The 25742-nt window shown below is 39.4% G+C and overlaps 1 protein-coding gene across 2 annotated transcripts in view; it reads left to right on the top strand.

The window, feature by feature from the left end:
• The window catches only part of LOC123957856 (short transient receptor potential channel 7-like), a 59062-nt gene that overhangs the window by 19104 nt on the left and 14216 nt on the right, over window positions 1-25742 (top strand). For both annotated transcript variants that reach the window (XM_046030943.1, XM_046030944.1), the window contains exons 4-7: window positions 3768-3932; window positions 9613-9829; window positions 11274-11507; window positions 13254-13518. In XM_046030943.1, the coding sequence (XP_045886899.1) occupies window positions 3768-3932; window positions 9613-9829; window positions 11274-11507; window positions 13254-13518 (881 nt within the window). The remainder of the gene's footprint in view (window positions 1-3767; window positions 3933-9612; window positions 9830-11273; window positions 11508-13253; window positions 13519-25742) is intronic.

Raw genomic sequence — 25742 nt, 5'->3', positions numbered from 1 at the left:
GACCCTGATGATCTCACTATGATATAATTCTGGTTTATTTTAATGTCTTTGGTAAGCTACTCCAAAGCCACAGATGATATTATACAACTATTTGCAAGCTAAGTTTTACTGTCCATGACAACTAAACTTAATAAAGAATCACATCACATTACAAAATTCCTGTTCATGTCCTGTGTTATTTAGGATTATTTGGGTATATAATAATCTATGGATGTTTAAAATTGTAAACTGCAATGAATGAACTGAATTTTAAATATTTCCTCAAAAGTACGTAAATTAGGCAGTACACAGCCTTTTCAAGCTTTGGTTTTATCCTGGAGAAGAGAACGTGACCAATACACAGAGAGCTAATTACACAGGAGACAAGGAGAGAGGGGGGGATAGATTGCTATGGAAACCAGGTGGCTCATGTAGTGCATGTTGCTGGACACAGGCAAGGTTAATGTAATGGGTCAGTGGGTTGATAGATTGCACAGGACCCCAGTGGGAAACAATTTAAACTATAATTTAGTGAGCAATGTTTATAGGTGTGTGTCTTTTCCCTCTGCACATAGAAATTATTGAGTGCACATACAGTATACACACTGTGTGTGTGTGTGTGTGTGTGTGTGTGTGTGTGTGTGTGTGTGTGTGTTTTGAACAGCAGATGGGAGCAGAAGATGTCAATCATCAGCTCAGATATATGGTTTATAAATGTGATGGCCGAGTCTGATTGGTGAAGAGGTGGGAGAGATTGATGAATGGAAAAAACAAAGAGGCTAATGAAAATCAAGAGAGAGCAGATTCGACCAGAGGCAACCTGTTGCTCAGATCTTGTGAACGAAAACAATATACAAGAACAGGGTTTGATTATTACACTAGTTGACCTCCTACTGAGCATTGATTGCTCTGTTGTCCACCAGTGTTGGGCAAGTTACTCAGAAATTCAAAAAAATCCAGTTGCTAGTTACTTATTACTCCTTAAAAAAGCAATAATATTACTTTACTTATTACTGGGTAATAAAAGTACCTACTTGCATTACTCTTTAAGCCACTATATTACTTTCCAGTGTTTCCCACAGAATGTTACAAAATGTAACGTTTCATAGCGCCACTCTCTCCAGATGAGTCCAAGCTTCTCTGGCAGTAATGGAGTTTCTTTCTATAAGCTTTAGGTTGCTGTGCTGCTTCAGCAGATGCTTCAATAAATTAAATGTAGAATTGTTCTCGGTTGAAAGCTTTTTGCTGGACGCAGAGTTTACAGTAGACGACAATGTTCTTTGCATCTTAGACTGTGACGCAATAATGGCAGTAGCTATTTACAGCTGTGGAAAAAACGCCTCTCTCCCTCACTGACCTGAACAACATAAGGTCCGGTGCTGCTGACCTGCCGCACAGTCGCACATTCATGTCAAGGATGGCGCGTTCAGTAACGCAGGAATGCAGTGTTACTTGGATTAATAACTGTAATAATATTACTGTTTTAGAAAAACACTGTTGTCCACATCCTTCCTACAGCTGGAACAAAAACATCCATCATCTCCCTCCTCACCAGACCAGTGGTTGCTTTCATTTATCACTTCCTTTCTTGGAGTAAAGACATCAACAGATGCTGAAATGGCAGACCAAGCCTTATCTAATAAAGCCAATATGCTTCAGTAATTAATGTAAACACTCAGTAATTTTCTGCCTGCTTTCTTTTGCATACTGTATGTTAAATTGATTTCCCAACCTGTTTGTTTATATTTTTTGTTCTGAATGAAGTCAAGTGGCAGCCAAATGTGTTGTGAATAATACATTTTGATTGTAATGAATAGACAATAGATGTTCTCCAAATAGAACAACAGGTTGCACACTCAGATACTTATGAATAGTAAGATAAAGAGGAGCACCTGAGGCCCTCTTCATGGATATAGTATATTTTGACCTTATTCATTTTGCACTTACTGCATTGACGTAAACACAAGAAAGAACAATGTGTAGCATTGTAGCATGTGTAGTATTTTTCATGATAAGTGTAGTACTTAGAGGAAACAGACCAGTGTGCTCTTTACTATACAGAACACCTCCTTCTTAGTATCTGTTTTCTAATTTTAAAAACACAACACTATGTCATTCCATGGTATTTCAAGAAAAGAAAAACTGAATTTAAAGAGTTAAACAACAAACACCTTTACCACAGCACCATGGTCTAACTTGTGATTCAGTGGTGGAAGAAGTAGAAGATTATTACCACAATGTAAAAATAAGGAATTAAAGTAATTGTACTTCTAGGTGAAACTCCATATGTATCACCACCAACGTGTATAAAACAGACCATTACAGAATGGCTCCTTTCAGAGTGTCATATATAGATGTTTTTTGTATTATTGGATCATTATTATTGATGCACGAGCTTGTTAGCAGCAGTTGGTAAAACCTTTAATAAAAGGCTCCAAATTGGTTTGTCAGATCAGATTTTTATACTCAATATACTTTGTTTTTTTTGCTAAATGTTGAATCCCTAGATAACAAACCTCTGCTGTCTGCCTGTTACAAAAGCCACATTCTATCTGTTTCAATGTAGCCGCCACAGAAGTATTGTGTATTCCAATACCCACACTACCATACTATTTAGTATTCCAGAAAAGGATTTAATATTTCCTAATACATTGTCAAATGCAGTATTCCAAAAATACAAGAATGTCCTACTGCATCCGGTCACATTTGGCATAATGCAGCCAGATTTCTGCCTATATTAACCCACAATCCTCTGCGCAGCATGAGTATGAGTAAATTCAAGGCGCAATGTTATGATGAAGTAGTATGTTCCTATAGAATGCATGCTGTATGCAACAGTACGCGCTTTGTATGATGTGTCACTTCCTCATTCCTCATTTTGACCAATACGGCACACTGATAGAAAACAACTCACCTCATTGGTAGGGATGAAATGGTTATGGTTTGTCTGTCTGACTTGTTAATTTTCTCAACAGCACATACAGGTGTTTGGGGGCAGTGACTAATCCACCATCACTTATCTTCTTAGGCCACACCCTCCCTCATTAAACAAATACACATCACCTGATATGCTTAAATCCAATAAGCATTCAACTTTATACAGCCTGGAGTTGTAAAATACGCATAAAAATGATGAGATGATCAAAACACTTGCTAGCCTCATAATTGTGCACGCAGTGTAGAATGTCGTAGAAAAGTTGAAAGTAAAGGTTTCATATATTTTAGATTCATTGCCTATAAAGTGAACTATTTCAAGACTTTTTTTGTTACGGCTTACAGCTCATAGAAATCAAAATTCAAAATATTAAAGGATTTTAGAATAAAGAATTTATAATACAGAAATGTTGACCTGAGAAGAACTCCAATGAGCTAATTATGCTAAACACCTGCAAAGGTTTCCTGAGCCTTTAATCTCTCAGCCTGGCTCAATGAAGTTCAAATGAACTTTTCCATGATATTCTGCACCTGCATGTCGGTCACAATGCATTGGTTATTTTAAATACATATTGCCATGTGAAATTCAGGTATTTTTATTATATACAAATTCTACAATATGGGATGTAGTGTTACAATGTTTGCTTGATGTGTTGCTGCAGTATAGACCACTCAAAGGATCTGTAAAACAATCAGAAAAAATGAAGTGATTGAGAGAGAAGAGGAAATTACTTTTGCTTCTGTGAAAATGTCCCAACTGATGGGTGTTAAGGTTGCTAATTGACCTGAGCACCCATCTCCTCTCCCTTTATTCTCCATTGACTTACATTTCTTGTCCTTGTCTCCCTCTCCAGTTTGTTGCTCATCCCAACTGTCAGCAGCAGCTAATGACTATCTGGTACGAGAACCTGCCTGGTCTGAGGCAGCAGTCAATTGGTGTGAAGTGCTGGACAGTGCTGGGGGTCACTGTAGGTCTCCCCTTCCTGTCTATCGCCTACTGGATAATGCCATGTAGCAAGGTATGAACACACAAACAAGCAGAAGACACAAACTCTGCCTTGTCCCCAGACCTTGAGATCTTTGTCCTACTATCACTGTTGAACCAATTTTATCACACACACAACCCTCAAATGTCTGGCCGTTTTCAAACATTCCTACATACCTCAGTGCTTTAGCGACCTGCCACTTATATAATGTAGATTAAGCTTTATATTAATAGAATACTGCTTGTAAAGTTTTCGGAATATATTATTAACAATAACAAACTCATTTGCCTTTTTTTTTAGAAATTAATTTTTCTATTTCAGCATAGCCTGTTACATTTCATGTTTAAACTGTAGTATCTTACACAAAGGCTAGTGTAACGTCTCATAGACTGACACCTTCCAAACCCAAATTAGTCAGCACAGTAATCAGAAATCAAAGTCACTTGCTGGTGGCCATTGGTTGTGCGTAGTGTACGGATGGACAGATGTGGCATCTCCAGTGTCTGAAAAAACTTGTATAGATGCATTAGCTTTTGAAAGGTTCTTGCACCTCTTTTCTCCAGCTATGTCCAAAACAGCTGAGGGCCAAGGACTTTCCAGGAAAAAACATAGATTTGAAGATTTTCTGGCTGCTAAAGTTGGAAATTTGGCCCATTAAAACTACTTGCATGTTTATAGCAGCAAGGTTGAGGTAACTATATAAGCTTCCCTATCAGTGCTAACTTCTCTTAGGAATGCTACTTAAATGGTATCTTGACCATAGTCCCATTCAGAGCTCATGTTGTCTGAGCTTGCTTTGTCATTGTCATGCTCCAGTTCTGCTATGAAATTATCTGATTAATAAATGACACGAAACTAATTTGTAATCATCAGTATAGTCACAGGTATGTCTTAATTTCCAGAGCTATTGATAAACCCACAAATATCAAAGTTTTTTATTACTGTGTATCTATTTATCCATAGTAACAACAGACAACAGCGCCATCACAAGGCCAAACAGGAAAACACAACATTTTCTGCTATTAACTTGCATCCAGCATACTGCAAATAAAAATATAACACTCTTACATACAACTAGTTCTCTAGCTACTCTATAAACTTTTTAGAGAAAACTCATTAGAAACAATGCATTTTCATATTTTGACTCTGTAATACACGAGAGTTGAGTGTTTAATTTAATGAATTAGACACTAGCCACTAAAGACCCGAGGTATGCATTTAAGGGTTAAGCGTACATGTTGCTGTTGTTTCTATGTATTATGACCTCTGAGAAGAATTTTCTTATTTTATGTTGTATCACCTATTTTTCATCACACTGTATCACAGTATGTGGCAACATACTCCGTCTATAGTCTGCAAGTAGCCCCAGGCAGCTTAAAAACTCATTACACACCGGTAAACAAAATTGTTGGATGGTTTCTTTGTTCTGTGAGCCTTCGGGGGAAACAATGTAAAGTTTTCCCCAAGGGTGAGATAAGTCATAAATCAGAGTTTATCCTATGTACAAAGGCCATTTTATCTGCTTGAACTCTGCCTTGTCAGGCTCTACATTTACAGACTGGTTCAGCTTCCACTATTTTCAGCTTTACTTCATCATCAGACGTGCTTTGTGCTAATTGCTAACCTGCTAAAAATCCCATTACAGTCCTGTTACAGTGCATTAGCCTTGCATTGGGTTTGCTAGTATAACTGAACTAAATGCTAAAGTGATACTCCATCCAAAATCTAATGTATGTTTATGTCACTCACTGTAGAGGTGGCTTGTAGTTTGTAGCATGCTCTTTACAGTAATAGGACAGTTTTAGTAAACTTGGTTTTACCTCAGTTACAATAATGACAACTCTAATAGTGAACCTGTTTTATGGCTTCTTGTCCTCACACATTCTCACACACAAACCTTTCAGACTCATTAAAGTTCTCTGAGGATCATAAATATGTGGCCAAATTTTATTGGCAATCCATTCACTGGTTGTCATGGCATTTACCTCTGGACCAAAGTGTACAGACAAAATGACTAGCATGACCAGAAACATTACAGATTTCATTTTGTTAATATTCCATCAAGCAAATTATAATCTTTAAAGTGACACAATATGACAGACGGCACATGCACATGTGCGCGCTCACACACACACACACACACACACACACACACACACACACACACACAGAGGAGCTGTGTGGAAATCTGCTCATCAACCTGGATAATTCTCTACCTCATGATCAAGTGGTATGTGTGATTGCATGTGTGTGATTGTGGGTGGGTTAGGGTTAGTAGACAGAGAGGCAGCTGATCTCAAGTGTGTGAGAGAGGATGGAGAGCATTAATGCTGAGAGCTTCTGATCCCAACACCTGTGTATGTTAATGTTTGTGTGTTTGGATGTACGTGCACATGGATGCATGATGTGCATGATTACATTTGCTTATCAATCAACTAACCGGCAGGCCTGAATGTCGCAGTCTGCCATTTTCTGACGCACCTGAGAGAGAAGGAAAAAAGGTAGAGAAATAACAAATTAATGTAGGAACAAAAAACAATTAAATCAAACTAATACCAGATAGACAAAATGAATATTTATGCATGCTTAATAATGTGATGGCAGATTAACAGAGAAAAAAAGGTATATTAAATGTATATGATAATGAAATAGATAAGGACAGAGTGAATCAGTGAAACACTACAAGACACAGGTTGCAGAGAGAAAGTTTTGTTGTTGTTTTTTTGATTGTTGATTGACCTGGTGCTATTCAAGCAATTTTGATCTGCTCATCTCATCACTTGCTCATCTCTTAAAGCTTATAATTTTCTCCATTTTTACGCCACCACAACACATTAATATCAGAAACCCAAACCATATTATGTTTCATCAGCGAGGAGAGATGTAGAAGATATTTACATTTAGTAGCTCAAAAGTAAGTATTTTTATTATTATTATTATTCTGACACAACATAAATGCACATACAGTTAATTTATCATTGATGTAATTACTGGACATTATTGAATAGTCCTGCTGTACTTTAACCCTTGTCAATGAGGATGCAAACATTGTATTGTATTTTGGTGGGAGAGTTGTTGCTGTAATCTGTAAAGTTAAATAGGTGATTGCATGTTTTATGGCTGACCATTTAAATCATCTGTATTGGTAAATGGAATTGTGTATCTGTGTGAGTTACGGAGAGATAAGTGAAGAGAAGGATCTGTAGAATACCCCAGAATCTATTGTAATTTAAATACAAAGTGGATATCAAATATACAGGATGTACAGTATGACAGACGGTCTTATCTAGATAATTAATTATTCAGAGTGGGTGCTTGTCTGCACACAGTATACATCAGGCTTAATTCTTCTAGGTGAAAATATATTAGTAAAAATTAAAGGATACAGCAGCTCCATTTTGGCCTTTTGAGATTTGATTTCACACTAAACCTCTTTTATTTAATCTGCATGCACCTGCTGCCAGCGGCCACCATTTCGTTGGAGGAGAGAAGAACAGCTCTTGTCACCATCACAGTGACAAATAGAACCCCATGGGGTTTGCAGTCCTCACAAAGCAGTAGGCCTGATCAAGGATGACCGTCTCATTTAAGCTGAGGGGTGAAATGGATCAGCCTTATCAGCACAGCAGATGGAGGAAATGAAGGAGGCAGATCCATCCCAGCGGCAGGAGGAGGTTTAGAGGAGGTTTTGCAGAGTTAAGATTTACCAGACAACCTCTTCCCACATGGTTTAGTAGTGTGTGTGGCATGTGTTACTGTGCTTGCAGAGAGTGGAGATATCCTGTGGGTAGTTAATATTGAACACAGCAGGTTTAGCAAGTGGCAATGATCTCAATGATGTCTGTATGGGGTTAGAAGTGGAAGTGTGTGTGTGTGTGTGTGTGTGTGTGTGTGTTGACGGATGTGCATTTGTGTGTCTTGGCATATTTCTGTGCAATTAAAAAAGGTGGTCTGTGGTGGTGGCATGGTTAATGCTCCTTGTGCAGCAGCACTGTGCATTACGTTCTCCCCATATGGTGCATTGCCACATAACTCTGACACATAAAGCTGATTGTTTGGCATCTAGTCACTCTGACGTGATGTTGGTGTGAAACTGATCGTGGTTACGCATGCATGAATTACAGCAGCTGCTGTTTGCCTGCTGAGATGGATGTGTAATGGTGCTTTTCAGATTTTGATCTCTAAGGATCTCAGGAACTCTGCAAAAAGCATGAGCACAGTTTCACAGTCTTGGTAAATAAAAACATTTTGTTTGTCAGTAACTGTTCAAACAAAATACAACTCAGACATATACAGTATCTTCAGCCTGATTCCCTAACACAAAAACTGATTTTGCAAGCTGTTGTCTTTAAGGTGATGTCAAAGCTCTTGCATGTCACTGCCAAGTATGCTAGAATAGAATGACAAAACACATTGTTAAGCATTTTTACAAGTACTTTTGTCATGTAATTGTGATCAATAGTAAACTATATACACTTGTAAAAGAAAGAAAAGATTAGACGGAGTAGAGTCCAGTGGTCCAGGAGATGACCCTGGGTACTGCAGTGGATAGTCTTACAACTCATGGGACGTAATGTTGCTACCACCACCGGTACAGATTGTACAAAATTCCACAAATGTGTAAAAAGGAAGTACACAAATGTAACGTGACATGCAAATTGACAGGAAATGATCCACAAATTTGAAAAGACTGTCTGTGTAAAAATAGATCCACAAATGCATAAAAAATACTTTGTATGTGAAATTTAAATATGTGTACAGAGTAAATTGTACATATTTAGCAAATTGCACCGTTTTTTTGTGGATATGAATTTACACAACACAAATGTAAAAAATAATGTTTTGAGTAGTGAGATGCTTGTGTATATTTACAAATATTAAAGTCCAATAAAATCTTCCATACCCTGTGAGTTGTTTGACAACTAGTAGCGCTATGGAGAGTTGTTTTTATAAGATCGCAACACATTCCTGCCAGTGGTCTCACATTATTTCACATGCACAATGCACCAAGAATTGCAGCAATGCGCTAGCAATGGCAGGGAAGAAGAAGACTGTCAGCGAGGAAAACATGGATGTAAACAATGTAAACAAATCTGCTTTGTGAGTGATTCATGAGACAGTGATGCACACAATGTGTTTTAACATTTGTTTATTTACAAGTTAAACTCTACAGGGGACCTTTAAAGCTGCTATCAATGTTGATATCTTAACAATAGATCAAATGACAATGTTTAATATGAAGGGTGACAAACCCACAGATAATCACTAGAAAGTTTAGATTCACGCTCATCAACCTCGTTTCCAGATGCGCTTAACAGTTGTTTTCAGGTGAAAGGTTCAGATGAACTAACTGTACACCACCTGTCCAGCGCCAAAAGACAGACAAAGTTAGCAATTAGCTGGTGGCCACAGTGGAGCTAGATACTATTATTAGGAATTGGTGGAGACTGAAACTGATCTAAAAGTAGATTGAATCTTGGATCTGTAAATAAGGAACTGTTTGCCAAATTTGCTTTATAAGGTTTTAATATGTCAATACTGTGTTTACAGTTTGTTGCACTGGAACCAACTCTGTAAAAAAAGATTCTATAAATGCACGTTTAAACAAATATTACTAATATCTCTTTAACCTTCACTCATCAATTGCTCCCTAGTTAGTATGTGTGAACCACACTGGAACATATTAGAATATCCTCAATCTTCTCACTTCCAGCTTGGTCAGATCCTGCGAAGCCCATTCATGAAGTTCGTGGCCCACGCTGTCTCCTTCACCATCTTCTTGGGCCTGCTGGTTGTCAACGCCTCCGACCGCTTTGAGGGTGTCAAGAACCTGCCCAATGAGACCATAACAGACCACCCACGACAGGTGTTCAGGGTCAAAACCACACAGTTCTCCTGGACAGAGATGTTGATCATGATGTGGGTGTTGGGTGAGTCGCCTTCTCAAACACAGCTGTGGCGGTGTTTGAAATTCTGCACAGGTAGAGCCAATTACAATGCAAATAGATAAGATAGTCACTGTCAAGGCAGATTCTCCATCATGATAACCTTGACGTGGCATGTAAGAGAGGCAAGACAAAACGTTTCCTGGTGGATTTTCTTTTTAAATTTTGTTTTTGATCAGTGTGGATTATTTTTTTAACATGCAAGCAAGAGGAGTTTAAGGTGATGTTTCTACCAAGGTTCAAATGTGCTAAAATATGTATATAAATAAATATGTGATCTAAAATATATTTTAATAAAAATTCAACATAGCACACCATAAGTCAGTAAAGTTCCTGGATAGAGTCTGGGAACTTTTTTGACCAACTTTGATATAAGGCAGAGTTAAAGATTAATGCAGCACCATACCAACCAAGTGGATGAAAGCCAATGTAATAATTGACAAGTCATTCTCTTTTATCTTCCAAACATCAAATAGAAGTTTCCTGGTTGGATGCAGCACTAGCCAGACCGAGTCCAAACGATAAACTGGAGAGAAATTTGGAATTTGACCTGAGATGTGCTGCTGAGGAAATATCAGGAGGAGGGATAGAGAGAAAGAGAGATGGAAAATAGATGAGAGCAGTTGAGGGAGATGGGTGAAAGTAAAGGAAGGGATGGAGTGTATGGAGTACAAAAAGACCAGCATGAAGAAACAGGGAGAAAGACAGAGGTGACAGAAAGACAAATGCAACAGATAAATAGCCCAAGGCAATATTTGTTAGACCTCAGCTGCTTCCCATCTGCTGATGTTCTTCCTTTTATATCTACACAAAACACACACACACACACACACACACACACACACACATATATATATATATATATATATATAATAACATTATGTGAGTGGTTTGTGTATGTTGGTGCACATATCGTTCTGTTTTTATTTGCTTATGTGTAATGACACCATTCTTTTCCCATCTGCAGTTATTTTTTGGCAGCAGGTGCTTGTGTCTGTTTTTGTGTGTGTGCAGTGAGTGGTGGCTTTGTGAAAGCAGGGTAATTGTAATTCCAGCAGCATGTTTTGAAGGCCCAGTAATTGTTATAGATATGATACTGATCAGGGGGCTTTTTCAGTAAGCAATTGTCTCCTTGTTTTGGCTCTAAAAAGAGGGTGACAGAGTGGTTGCAAGGCTTTCCACTGAGTGTGTGTGAGTGTGTGTGGTATCGTGCATCTGCTATAAGTGGGGATATCTGAGTGGTTGAGTATAAATTATAAGCTTTGTTGTTAACATCTGTGTATGTACATGTATTAACGTGTTTATGTTTGAATGACTGTGGGAAAGCCTCTTTATCTTTGTGTATTTGTATTTATCTTGTTTGTTTCCAGTCTTTCCATGTTGTATCCATGTATTTATTTATGTGTGTGTGTGCGTCCTCCTTTCTCAGGTATGATTTGGTTAGAATGTAAGGAAATCTGGAGTGATGGGCCCAGAGAGTACATCATGCACCTTTGGAACGTTCTGGACTTTGGCATGTTGTCCATTTTTGTGGCGTCCTTCACGGCACGCTTCATGGCGTTCCTCAAAGCGTCCAAAGCCCAGCAGTATGTGGACATGCATGTACCAGACGAAGACCTCAGCAACGCCTCGCTGCCTGACGAAGTTGCATACTTCACTTACGGTAAGCAGTTACTCCACTCCAAAACTATGTATATAACGTCAGTAATGTTAGCAATAATACATCTGACAGGGATACGCAAAGATACATCAAAATGTCTTTTAAAATGAAATACCATACTGATAAGGAGTAGCAAATCACAAGAGTTTAAGAGTTTAAGTAAATGCAATACACTCATAATAACAAGTAAGCATGTATACACACACACAGGCAAACATGACCTCCACTGATGAGCAAACACAGTGAACAGTTATTTTGCTTAGAGGAGCAGTTACACCTGTTTTTTTAATACCTATCTTCCCTACTCTATCTGCATTTGTAGGAAATATAGTGTCATAATATAAAAAAACTTGTGAAAACTTCAAGATCACAGAACATATAAACTCCAACATATTAAACCTGCTGCAGGCTACTGGACTTTACACTTGTTAGTGGCCTGCTAAGGGAACCTTCATCAGTGCTGTCATCTGGTGGTCTGACTCGGTCATAACACATTAGTAAATAGACAAAGGTGCATGTTACTGCAGTGTCAAATATTATCCCCATAAGCTATTCTCCATATGTCTCCATATCTACACTGAAAGGTCCACACATTGTGTATGATGTATGTCCTCCTTGTCCTAGATGGAACAGCAAATTTGTGCAATGGAGCCTTTCTTTCTTTTACTTTCTTTTTGTGTACTTAATGTCTTTTGTATCTCGTTTTCCCATCTAACTCAATTATCCTTTCTGTCAACATGTCTGACCGTCTCTCTTTTTCTGCCCCTCCCTCTTCTTCTGTCCCTCTGTCCTTACTTCTCCTTGGACACTCTATCCCTTTATACCTTCCCTTTGCTGTTCACCCGTGTCATACTAAATGCCTTCCCTCCTCACTCCACACCCTTCTTCTGTCATCCATTAATCCATCTTCTACCCTCTCCTCGATCAAAGTACATGTTCCTAAAAGCCAAGATTATGCTCTTTAGGACCATCTCTCAACCAAAGATTTGCTCTGTTATATGGAGCTGATCGCTGAATGGCATCAAGCCAAAGGAATGCAGATATATGGCACAGTGAAAAATACTGTGATTAGTGTTGTAGTACTCGAGACCGGTCTTGGTCTTAAGACCACTTTTTGATGGTCTTGGTCTCGTCTCGGACTCGACCGCCTTTGTACTCGGTCTTGTCTCGGACATTGAGGACTCGGGATTTTATTTCAAGACCAGTCAAGACCATAACTTTGGAAATATCAATAAATTGCTTTTGCATTGTCTGATTTGTTAACATCCTAACTTTAGTAGAAGTAAAACGTGCTTCAAATGCAACCAATAACCCTAATTAATCATGTGTTGTTCCGACTGTCACCCCTCCCCATGATGCTTACATTGATTTCAGCTCTTAGTGTTTGTATGTCGGTGTTTTAATGGGAAAGTGGATCTTTCATATCACTTTGAGAAGTACCTATGATTTCTTTCCACATTTTATTCCGTGCCATGCAATGCAGGAAACTGGAGCACAACTGCAGCTGTGGAAAATTATGGGCGGTTATAAATCCACCAACATTCATTTTGGGGCTCCAGATGCATCAGATTTTATTCAGTATAATTATGTTAAAATGAAACTGGGTCAAATCTGAACCAGGGACCTGTTTTATTGTCCAAATGGGCAAATAGCCAGTTTGCCTGAAAATAAAAAAACTGGACAATAATCTTTGACTTTGCAAATACAATACAACAGCTTACTCTTGTCTTTTTCTTTCTTCTCCTCCAGCCAGGAACAAGTGGCGCCCCTCAGACCCCCAGATCATCTCTGAAGGCCTGTACGCCATCGCTGTAGTGCTGAGTTTCTCACGCATCGCCTACATCCTGCCAGCCAATGAGAGCTTCGGCCCACTACAGATCTCACTGGGGCGCACAGTCAAAGATATCTTCAAGTTCATGGTCATCTTCATCATGGTGTTTGTGGCCTTCATGATCGGCATGTTCAACCTGTACTCATACTATCTGGGAGCCAAGTACAATCCTGCCTTCACCACGTGAGTTATGCCCAGCTGCGAGAGTGTTTTGGCAAATGTGTGTGACAGTTAGAAGGTCGTTATGTCTCAATATATGTGCATTTTTACATGTACATCTTTTTCACACTCTACCAAACATGCACGCTTCAAGGCAAACACAGTGGAACGCCATCATGGCCCTACTCTGATCGTTTTATGTCAGAATTGAGTGCAAAGACAAATAATTCACGTAAAAAGTATCTGATTTGGGTCCCATGTTACTATAATTGCTAGACAAGGCTATATATCAATGAAATCCCCTGGACAAAATAAATCGTCACATGTCCTCCTCGATGAGACTGTTTGTTGGGTTCATTAAATTCATGGTTCTTCATCAGTGGCAGGGATCGAACTTTAATCTTCCCTCAGGCCTAATGCTGGCACTTAGGCTATTTAGTTCAATTTAATGAGGAGAATGCTGAGTGGGATGATTCACTCACTAAAATATTTAACAAACACTGGTGATTTGTTGTTTTATCTCACAGCTTGAACAGTTAGTAATTACAAGTTACGGTTATGTAACTGGGTTTTTCCCCTACTTTTTTTTATTTCCACCCTGCTGTATCTCCCATAAACACAACTATTTTTTAACTTTTTAACTATTTGAAAATTAAAGTGGTAGTGAGATGGCAGGTGGCAGTGAGAAGTGTCAATGGCAGATTCTGCCTGAGTGTCTGTTCTTCTCGTTTCCTTGTCCTTGGTGTTTATGTCTTGTCTGGTGTTCAAGCTCATAGTCCTGCGTTGATTTGATATGGCTTTGGTTTGAAGTTTGGTTGTCTAGTTGTTATATTGTTTCTTAGTCACTGCCTTAACTCTTGTTCCTGCGTTTTAGTTATTTGTGCTTGTTCCCAGTCCTGTACCTTAGTTCATGTTAAGTGTTCACTCTGGTCTATTGTGTCTGTTACCCCAGGGATCCCTCTGCATGTCTGTCTTTGTTTTCCCCTTCTCTCTCTCTGCCTCTCTCTCTCTGCCTCTCTCTCTGCCTGCCTGCCTGTCCCTCGTTGCCTGATCTCTGTCACCTGTGTTGCTCCCGCCCTGCTCGTTACTCCCTGTGTGTGTATATATACCTGGTGTTTCTGTCTTGTCTTTGTCGGTTCATTACTTTCTATGTTTATTGTCACCCAGTGTTGCAGTTTGCGCTCATGTCTTCAGCCTTACTTGCCATGTCTCCCTGTTACCCTGCTCATTTTTGGATCTCTGTTTGGACTACCTTAGTTTTTGGATTCTGTATTCAGCCACTCACCTGCAAGTGTACTCGTTTTTGGTTCGTTCATTAAAACCCCTTTGTTTGTACCTCTTCCTGCCTTGCGTCCTGCGTTTGGGTCCTCCAACCTGCCTCACCCACACCAAACCGTGACACTGAGCTGTGGGACAAATGCCTCATAAAACGTAACCTTGAAATGACATGCAAATGATGAGGCAAAACATCTCGACTTATTGATTTTTTTTATTTTTTTTTATTTTTTTATTTTTTAAATCCATTGTATTTCAGATCAATGTGGACGTTAAAGTAACAGGGGAGCAAGATGAGCTTTTGGAGATGGTTAGACAGGGTCTCAAAAAGATTTCATGCCAGTCCAAACTATTTGGTGAAGTTTCAATGAGGCACAAGATTTTGCCATTCCCACTGGCAACAAAGGCTTTCCCATTGTTGCCAGGGAACAGTCAGAGTACTTTTTTGCCGAACTCTGATCTGAAGCAGGATTTAACACACCAAGAAAGTGGTTGGCAGTGATATTGGAGACAATTAGACAGTTAGAGTACTAAATGACAAAAGTCAGCCATCTATGTGTAACAAAAGCTCATTATTATGTGGACTTCATCCCCCAGTTAAAACAGTGAATCCATCAAGAATAGGTTCACATTTTCATGACAGTCTTTAAAAAAGTGTTCGCATGCCATATGTAAATATACTCCTTTCTTTACCAGTCATTAAGCAATCTCTTCCTAGTCCTTGTTCTGGCTTCAGCACTCTGAGTCAGACAAATCAAGTGGGACAGACTATTGTTGCATTTGATAATTGGAAAATCATCCAACTGAAATGAGAAAGGAGATGATAACAACACTCTAAATGTGCTTAAGTGCTGCATTTAATTTTATTGTCAGGGTCATCCATTTCAAATGGTCAAGAGCACATTTTAACTGAAGAGTCAGATTGCACTTAAAGGCTGCAGTGCATAAATACATACATATAATGGTTTAAAAATATACTTTTTTCACTTTTTTTTTTATCATTATCCACATCAGCAACAAGCAATTCAAAGTTTATTTTATCAATTTTACTGTAGCATTTGTACAGACACATTATATCAACCTGCTTGTAAAGCATTCAGTTCATCAAACAAGTCCCACACCACATCAATCTAAACACAAATGCTTCTTCCTTCTCCCTTCATTTTAGCGTATCCGTGGGTCTGCATGCTTATTCTCTCACATCAGCTGCAAACACAGTGAAAGGGGATCTTTCACTGCCATTGTCTGATATTTGTAGTAAAGTTATCCATCTTGGGCTGCTGGCAGATTCTTTCACCAAGTCTGTTTATCATCATTCATCTCAAAATGACAACTCTCTCTGAGGTCTCACCCCGTCGCACATCGTTGTTCATTTTCTCAGATAAGAAGACATCAGCAGATTTAAACAGATGACATTACACCTTTTCTGCACAACCCAATAGAGCAAATCATGCTTTTCAAGTAATTACTGTCATATACTGTTCATTTTTTAACTAACCAGAGTGGTGATGTATATGTAATTGAGGTTTTTCATCTGGTACCTTAAGGTTCACAGTTCCTAGTTGCCTGCACTAAAGAAGTCACAAGCAGCTCTGTCTTTTTGCAAGTTTGGGAAGTAGTCATTCCACTAAATTAGAACAATACACAGGTCAAAACCAGTCTGTCCATTTAGTAGAGCATGGTGGTCTTGTTTATGCTCTTTTGGATAATTTACTTTAAATGTTTTTTGAGTCAGTGAAGAACACATAAAAAAGTCAGTTTAGAGTGTGACATTAACTCTTGCCCTCAGTAAATTTTGTATTTGCAGGCTTTCTAACCATGACAGACTGCTGCCAGATGTCAACATATAAATCTTGCACAGCATATAGCATAAACCTTGTGCTGCAGGCTTGTTTGGTGTTGCTGGTTTGGAGGACTCCCAGTAGACCACACAGTAGTTTGTTGTAACACAATTTTTTTGCATGAGGACTAAGACATGCCTTTTCAGATATTTTGGTTGGTTTTTGCCTTGCGTTTAAGTTTCCCTCTACAATAGAACAAGACTAAAGGATTAAATATGATGAAGTTAGAATGACTTTGGAGCTTTGTCAACTCTTTGACTGTTTCTAGTTGATTTGGAAAGCTGTACGATGATTGCTGCTTGATTGAGAACAGTTGCTTCTCCATCAAATGACCCCGCAGATTGAGTTAGTGTGCAGAGGTCCATTCAAACCAGTCTTACCCTAAAGACAAGTTTAGAAAAGGTTTTCATTTCAGACTTACAGACTTACAGAGACAGACTGTTTTAAAGGAGGGAGAAATGTAGTGAGGGCACGTCGGTGTCAGGTGTGACTGTGCAACAATGGCAAATTGTTTACAGTGCTCATGAGTCAGGTAGGTAGGGCCCCATAGCAGTATTTTGCTTAGGCCCCCCTGGGAGGTCTACTTTCCCATGCTGACTTACCCTGCACCTGTGTGCTGTGCATACAGAGTAGTTTTTCTGCTCAGCCCCAGCACAGGAGTCTTAGAGGCAGTGAGTTCTGCTTGGCTGCCCACATGGAGCCAAAGATCCAGGAAACGTGATGAGCAGACAGACAGGGCAGTGGCATGAGACAGAGCTGACAGAAAGGCAGATAGACAGGTGGAAACAGCGTCTAATGGAGTTGAAATGGACAATCAGGGGAGACTGTCTTCACAACCCACGATTCAGACATAATGAAGACTTCTCAAAAAGGACAAGTACAGAAAAGACCCCAGGCTCTGCAGATGGAAGAGCCTTATCATCACCATTATACACTCATTTCCATCATGAGTGTATGATCCAGCTCCCTACATTGTCCCCTTATCACTTCTCCTCTCAGCTTTAGAGATCAACATCAAGGCTGATTTCAAAAATCGGCGTTAACACAGCCGTGGTAAAAATAGAAACTACTCATCTTAATAACAACCTCTGACTGTATTTCTTGTCAGAGTAGTTTTTTGGGCCAGAAAATGTCCCTGCATTTCTGCTTCTAAATAAGCCACACTGGTTTTTCCTCTGACAGTTTTTCAATGGGCTACTCTGTCGATGGCAGCTGCATAGAGATGTTTTTAGCAAACCCCTTAAACACTGTTGTTGTTGTCAGTCTCACCACCAGGGGTCAGTGTGGCTTTAAATCTCAACCTGTCTGTACAGTGGCTGATGGAGCAATTGCCTGGACTGAACTGTGCAGACAGGAAATATGCATTTATTTTTTTCACTGTCTAATTTTTGTTGTGTGAGTCTAATCAACCCTTTTATTCCATGTTTTGTCTATAAATTCCTTGTAGAATGTGCAGTCTGTGCACTGTGATGCATTGTTGGGTCTCTTTTGTGTCTGTGAAGGTTTTTCTTCCTGTCCCATTCAATTAGGTGCGTCTGCGATATGTTAATAATAGGCTTTCCTATGCTCTGTGCAAATTGTAAATTTTCAAAACAATAATCTCTTTCTGTCACCCAGCAGAGAACATGTGCCCGTACGGGTGTGTGTGTGCTGTGCTCAGTTCTGTGTGTGTACGAGTGTGTGTGTGTGTATCGGGGGGGCTGTGTGACTTAAGCTATCTGACAGGGCATGTTTGATGGAGGGCAGAAGAAAGGGCTGGTCTGATAGATCTGATACAGGAAGATGAGGAGGGAGCCAGGTGGAGGTAGTAATGACACCCAGGCTGGGGGGACAGAGGGAGGGATGTGAGGGGAAGGAGGGTGGGGTATGGCGGAGGATATCACTCTCTCTCACACACACACAGACTCCTTCACACAAGACTCACACACATATAAATACACATAAATGCACAGCTGGACAGGGCTCAATGAAGACTCAGCAGTAATAGCCACACATACCCAATCCCTAGAGGCACGAAGACTCAGATGGCTATCTGACTCACCCAGTAAAAAAACATACACTCCACATGCTTTTTGTCGAGTACCCACACAGTGATGTTCTCAAATGTGCAAATACACTTAAGCAGGACACACACACACACACACAAGGGGCATGCACATTCACACTTCCACTCTCTCTCTTTGTTTGAATGTACTATAACAGGTGCTTAGGTGGTCAAACAAACATTTATGTGCAGATCAGTTCACACACACACTTATCGGGATTCTGATTTGGTCAGCGCTGGTGGAGCAGTTTACCATGTTCTAGTCAACCATGCATGACAACACTGCAGAGAGGGAGAGGACAGATGAGGTCAAGGCAGAAAAAAGGAGAAATGGATGAAATAGGAAAGAGTTTTTTAAATTGTCACAGGTCAAGGCTGTGCGTATTTTGGGGCAGAGCAAAAAAAAATCCTAATAATCATTACACAGACACTGAAGTGAAACTGTGGAAATAAACAGTAAGGAGATGCATCAACTGGGAAGATGAGAAGGATGGGGAGAGATGTAGGGAATGAAGTATGAGAAGATACCCGCAGGGAGAGATGCAGATGCAAAGGAGGAGGGTGTTTTTGGCTTGGCTGTTTGTTCAGGGAAAATGAAATAGACCGGCCAGGATGCATAGACAAAGGAGGAAAAAGAAGGGAGGGAGAATGAAAGAGGATGAGAGAAGGTCAAGCCGAATGAGCAACAGACAGAAGCACAACCACACAGGCTTAGCACAGATTTAGGGTGCACACGTTTCACAAGTAACCATTTGAAAAGGTAGGAAGAAATCAGAAAATAACTCATATCGTATGGACAGTATTCAGATTGTGTCAGATGTTAATTTTTTCCAGCAGATTATTTACCTGTTCACTTAATGGCTATTTATATTCCATAATGTGCCATTTTATGTTATGTTGGTTAGTTGCTCTGGTCTTCTTTTCATACCAGTGCAACATGATTGAATTGAAAGACATAATGAGCGCTGAGACAGTACAAGCAAGATAGGAGGCATATCAGATTACAGCCAAGGACAAAGCCATGTAATGCAATGTAAATGGAGAGAGACAGGGAGAGAGGGCAGGGATGCAAACAGAGACACAAGAGAGGAGTGGAGTGGATAAAGGATGGCAGAAAGAAATGCAGAAATGAAAATGCAGGCTGAAATAGTTGAAGAGAAGAAAAGTTGAAGCTGAAGTGAAGTGTCGACAGGAGGCAGAAAACAGGTGTGAACTGTGGAGTCTAGAGTAAAGGTTAGAGTTGGAACGTGGTGGCGGTATCCTAGTGAGAGAGGACAGGAGGATAAGAGGTGGCTGAGACAGCCGAGAGTGACAGACATGGTTGAGACAGAGTCAGGGTGAGCAAAAGAGAATTGATTAAGAATTGAAGGCAAGGCAGAGGTGTTGTGTCCAGCCTTTCCCAGTCAAGCACAGCTGAATGTCAGGAGACACAATTACAATTAAGACGAGACAGACAGAGGGAGAAGAGAGAGACAAAAAAACTGTATGACCAATATGAGTATTTAAATGTCAGTGCTTGGACCAGTAGCTTTAGAGTTTAAGCCAATATTAGGTATTTTTCATTAAATTCTTGATTTATGATGTCAAGCATTCAATTACCCTCTTGGTGAAGTGAAATTCCTCTGAAATACAGTAGCACTGAGACCATCATTTGGCGCTCAATCTTACCATTGAAATTCATTCCTTTAGTGGAGTTAAAAATCTCCAGATCAGGGAGATCACCCCATGTATGGTCATGGAAATGCTTCAGTACTCCTCATTAGTCCATCACATGAAGAATTCATTAACTATAGAGACATTAATAATTGGCTTCTCACTAAGCCACTGCTTTCCATTCTTGCACATCACATATGCAGTTTATCAGTGGTGGAATGTAACTAAGTATTTCAATTTTATATTTCTACTCGACCACATCGAAGTAGCTGTTGTACATTTTACAGCACAACATTTGTTTGACAGTTTTAATTACTAGTTACTTTTCAGATTACAACTTTTCATACTCTTCCAGTCCCTTGTATCTCCAATTCTGGTGATTTTGAATGTGACATTTACAGATACTTTCAGACTGAAAGATTAAGTGTTTCTTTATGGGTTGAAAGTGTTGTCTTACTTCTTAAGATGAATAAACAATAAAATAAAACTTGGATTAGCAGGAAACTGTATTGCCACAACGCTGAAAACAGCATAATGCATAATGACGAGGTTATTTGTACTTTAGATACTTTAAGTGACGTTTGCTAATAATACTTATAGTTTTACTTAAGAAAGGTTTTGAATGCAGGACATTTACTTGTAGTAAAGTATTTTCACAGTGTGGTATTACTTCTTTTACTTAAGTAGGATCTGAATACTTCTTCCACCACTGCACTTTACAATAATAGTGGGATATAACATACTGAAAAAAATCATAGACCCATTTAGTTATGTCAACTTACTTCTTCTTTTTAACTCAAATAGCTCAGTTTTGGAATTTGAACTCAACTGTATGAGTTTTGAGAAAGCTAAACTTGCATTAATTCATTGTGTTGACTATTTGAGACTTTTGTCATGTTGATTGAACGTATATAAGTTATCAGTTGATTTCTGGGCGGGTGGTGTGTCCCTGGGCCTGGGGGCCCGTTGTCTCCTCTCCTCACCTGGGCCCTCTTCGGCAGGGGTGGGGCTCCCGCTGCTTCCCCCTGCCAGCTCTCTCACAGTGGGGGCATGTGAATGGCTGCTGGGCGTTTAGTTTGTGCATTGGAGTCCGGGGTAGGCATTTCCTCGTTGGCTTGGAGGGACTGGTTTGTGTCCCTGTTTTGCTTCGTTGGCCTCGGATCCATGCTTCCCCATTTCTCTGTCGGCCAGTTGGAAAAGAAAAAAAAAAAGGCGAGAGTGCCGGGATTGGAGCAAGAGAAATCAATTCCAATTGTGATCAAAAACATTGCTCTGAAGCTCAATTCTGAGGCTGTTCTATAAATAGATATCTAATAAATATAGCAAGTTCTGATACCAATTTCAGGCTTAAGTAACTTCCAGTTAGTCCCGCCCACTTCTAGATTAAGCCCCGTCCATTCATAGTATGGATGCAGAATATTTTATTTGGACTTTAATTTTGGACTTTATTTTATTTGGATTTTAACAGATACAGATAGAGATCTCATCCCTACAAATTATACACTGCAGATAAGTCATATATTCAAATTCCAACCAAAATATAGACACTTCTGTGGTAAACAAGACTAGTGCCACCGGTGCAAAAGGTTCCTGACAACAACCTTAAGGCCTTTTCAGAAAGGAGTTGATATCTGCTATTATTTTGAACTTTAACTGCGGTGTGAACAGGTGCACTGACAAACTGCACTGCTGCAGATAATAATACAGGGGTGCTGTTGTCATGGTCTGTCTGCAAGGCCCTTTATACATGGAAAGTAGTAGTAATTTAATAAAGTTGAAACTATGAGTTAGAATGACTCAAAGCATGAAGTTAAAGTTATAAAAAAATTCATTTAACTAAAAAACAACATTGAGACAACTAGAACACTGTAGTACTTTATGAACTTGAATTTATGAGTTGAAACAAAGGCAATCTTCAAGTTGAGTAAACTTGCATTTTCAAGGCAGCAGGTGAACTTGCATTTCCAAGTTAAACTAACTTGAAATGTTATCTGAACTTAATAATGTGAGCTGAAAGAGTGTAGAATTGTTTGTTAAGAGAAAGCAAGTTTCCTTGAATGGACAATGTAATATAATGTAGATAGTTGTTTTAACTCACAGTATTAAGTCCAAACAATAAATTATCATTAATCAAACAAATTGTATAACGTAACATCATGAGTTTAAACAAAGCTTTTGTTAAAGTTGAGTTTTCTCACAAGTTTTTAAGTTGAACCACCTTGATAATTTTTACAGTGCACTTGAAATTCATAATAGTTTTTGAAACAATGGGTCCCTCAATTCAGACAGAAGTAGACAAAAAGAGGCTTAAGTTTTGTAGTCTGCAGCCATCAATTTTGTCGGGTGAAATTAATACTGTCCCCAGCAGCTTTTATCAGCTGTAGGTAGTTAGCTCCATGAGGTGGTTGAAAAGCTGAAGTTTTAATGTTTCCAGCTAAATGGTTTTAAAACCAGAGTCCCGAGAGTAAAAGCATTAAATATGCACACAAATGCTACATACATAATAATGAAGCTTCAGCTGCATGTCAAAGACAAAAAAGTCAGCGTTCTTATCAGTGGATGATCCATGGAAATAAAGTAACAGCAATTGAAATTATTGTTATTTAGTGTAGAGCTAGTAAACATATAGGATGAGGCTATTTCTTTTTAAAGTAAGCTTGGTTGCTTAGCTTCCATACTTTGACAACCAAGACATGTATGTTATAGATTTAATGTTTCAGGAGAAAAGGCTTTAAGGATGTGGACTAACCATTGTGTCTGACAAATGTAGCACTCCGGGTAATAATATCTTGGGTAACGAGTTTCCAATCCTTGTGTTGTTGGTTTTGGAAAGGCAAATAAAGACCCCCCCAAATTCAGTGAGCATCGTCTCACTAAAGCCCCATTCAAAAAGCTTCAACATGTGGAGAAATCCAAAGCTTGCCTAGTTATAGTTGCTGAGCTGTTTTAGGGAGGGGTTTGGTGAAAAGTCCATTGACAGTTTAGTTGGTAAATGAAAAGTGCAAAAACATTTAATTAATCCATTGTGACATTAATCGTTTGACAGGCTGAAATCAGAAGTTATAGTAGCCAAAATCAGTCCCAACATGTACATTTGTGCTGCACATTATGAAAAATAAAGACAACAGAGACTAACAGAGAGACAGACAGCGAGGGAGCAGCAAAATTTAAAAAAAAGTTGAGCCAAGCTTGATTCAGTATCAAAACACTCCTAATTGCTCGTCTTGTGGTGTTGTATTCCCTGCTTAATAAGATTTCTCTCACTGCTTGCCTGAAGACACACACCAAAACAGCTTCCTTTTGTGTTGCTCTGTCTGCCTCATTTTGTATGCCACTGTCTGTCACACAAATGTACACACACTCATAAACAGGCACACTCAGGAGACACAAACACATTTTTGTTCAGTTCTCCTTTTCTCTTTCCCTCTCCCTCTTTTTAGCTCTCTATCAAACTCTCTATCGCTCTTCTCTCACACACAAACACACACAGACACATGCACGCAAGCAGGCACGCATTCATTCATTAAATGCCGAGGGGGGCACGGCCCCTGTTGTCACCATGGTGACAGCTCCTTGAGTGCGACAGATAGAAAGTTAAACTCAATTTAATATTTAAAGATGTTTCGTCTATATATGCCCGTCTGTCTGATTACTTGTCTGCCCGCAGGAGAGGAGAGGAGAAAAAAAACAAAACAGAGAAGAGGTGATCAAGAAGGAGAAATGTAATATCTTGCTAATGACTGAAGGGAAGAGAGACAGAGCAGAAGGCCGGGCGCAGCCGTTCACAAAGTCTATATATGCATTTACATTTACATTTGGGCAATGTGAGAATATTGCTGCAGATTAAACAAAGAGAGGGAAATATATCAGAGGCAAAAAATAATGGAAAAAAGAAAAGTATAAATCAAAAGAATAGATTGAGTGACAGAAATAGCTAAAAGCTGTTGGGATGAAAGATGGAAACAGCATGAGAGAGGGAGGGAGGGTGATGCGGAGAAAGATATAAAAGCAATGGCAACAGGAATATAATGAGAAAATGGGTGAGAGATATAGAGAAAGCGAACGAGAGGCAGAGATGATAGCGAGAGAGAGGAGCTAAAACAATGACAAAGCCAAACAGAAGGCGTCAAGAAGGAGGGGTGGAGAGAGACATGAGAGTATGTCTCTGGGGAGAAGAGGTTGAGTTGGGTCTGTCTGTGATTGGGTTTAGACTGCTCCTGCAGAGCTGAGGTGACTCACCAGTCTCCCACACACACAGACGTGCATGATGTTGTGTGTGGCGTGAGTGTGTATATGTGTGTGTGTGGTGGAGAGAGAGAGAGAGAGTGAGTATCAGAGTTTTTTACTGTCACTGTCCCGCAGGGGTGTGTGTGTATGTGTGTGTGTGTGTGTGTGTGTGTGTGTGTGTGTGTGTATTAAACCATCATGTTGCATGCAGCCTATTGGGAGCTGCCACTCTTAATAACCGATAATAACACACTGTCCATCGCCATCTCCAGATGCCCACTGTCCCTGCTGATTCACTGCCTGTTGTACAATGCTGTTATAAAAGACAAATCTTCCATTATCCAGAGCATCACAAAAGAGCGTGACCAGTAACTGTCATCAGCAAAAGACAAATGTGAATTTATCAATGTTGCTCAATGATCTCCAAGGATACATTTTAGATGTTTCATAATTGCACGTTATGCAGTTTTTCCTAATTGCACTTCCAGGCATCTCACACAGATTTCAATTTTCAGAATTAAAAAAGCTGAAAAACAGCGTGAACAAAAACAATTGACGGTGCACAGCAACACTGGCTGCCCATGCATCAACATTATCTAGTTTGGAAAAAGTCCCTCTACTCTCATATATACTTATATCCATCTGTATTAGTATAGTGAGTATAGTGAGGTGGTGTAATTTGAGTAGCTGTGTCGTGTTCATTTCACATATTTCTGTGAGATCATGTATGTAAGGATGGGTTCACTTCCACTTGTGCTGCCAACACAAGTTAACAACAATCGGCCTAGGCCAACAGATGAACAGTGTATATGAATAGTCCGTTATGTGGTGAGTGTGTGTGTGTCATTTTAATTGTGTGTGTGCGTCTGTCCCTGCGAGTGTCTGGTTTAATGGCACATTAATGTTGCCTGGAACAAAGCCCTTCATCATTATCTACACTCACATTTGGGAACATGAAAATCTAAATCGAGTGAGGATTTCACACGGGTGGGAAGTAGACAGATATGAGACAGAATAATTTGATTTAAAAGATAATTGGGATATAACATAATCGAGACCAGATCATTGGACTCATTTATTATTTTGTTTCATATTTCAAAGCCACGGGAAAGCATTTTTATCTTGTAAGAGAAGCTCCAGATAAGTGACTAGACATTATTTAAAGAGAGAAGGCTCGAAATAAAAGGTTTTCAAGGCAAGTCCGCCAA

This window comes from Micropterus dolomieu, linkage group LG19, assembly GCF_021292245.1.
Source record: "Micropterus dolomieu isolate WLL.071019.BEF.003 ecotype Adirondacks linkage group LG19, ASM2129224v1, whole genome shotgun sequence".
Lineage (NCBI taxonomy): Eukaryota > Metazoa > Chordata > Actinopteri > Centrarchiformes > Centrarchidae > Micropterus > Micropterus dolomieu.
Note: the sequence above shows the minus strand (reverse complement) of the source record. Positions and strands in the feature narration are given on the sequence as shown.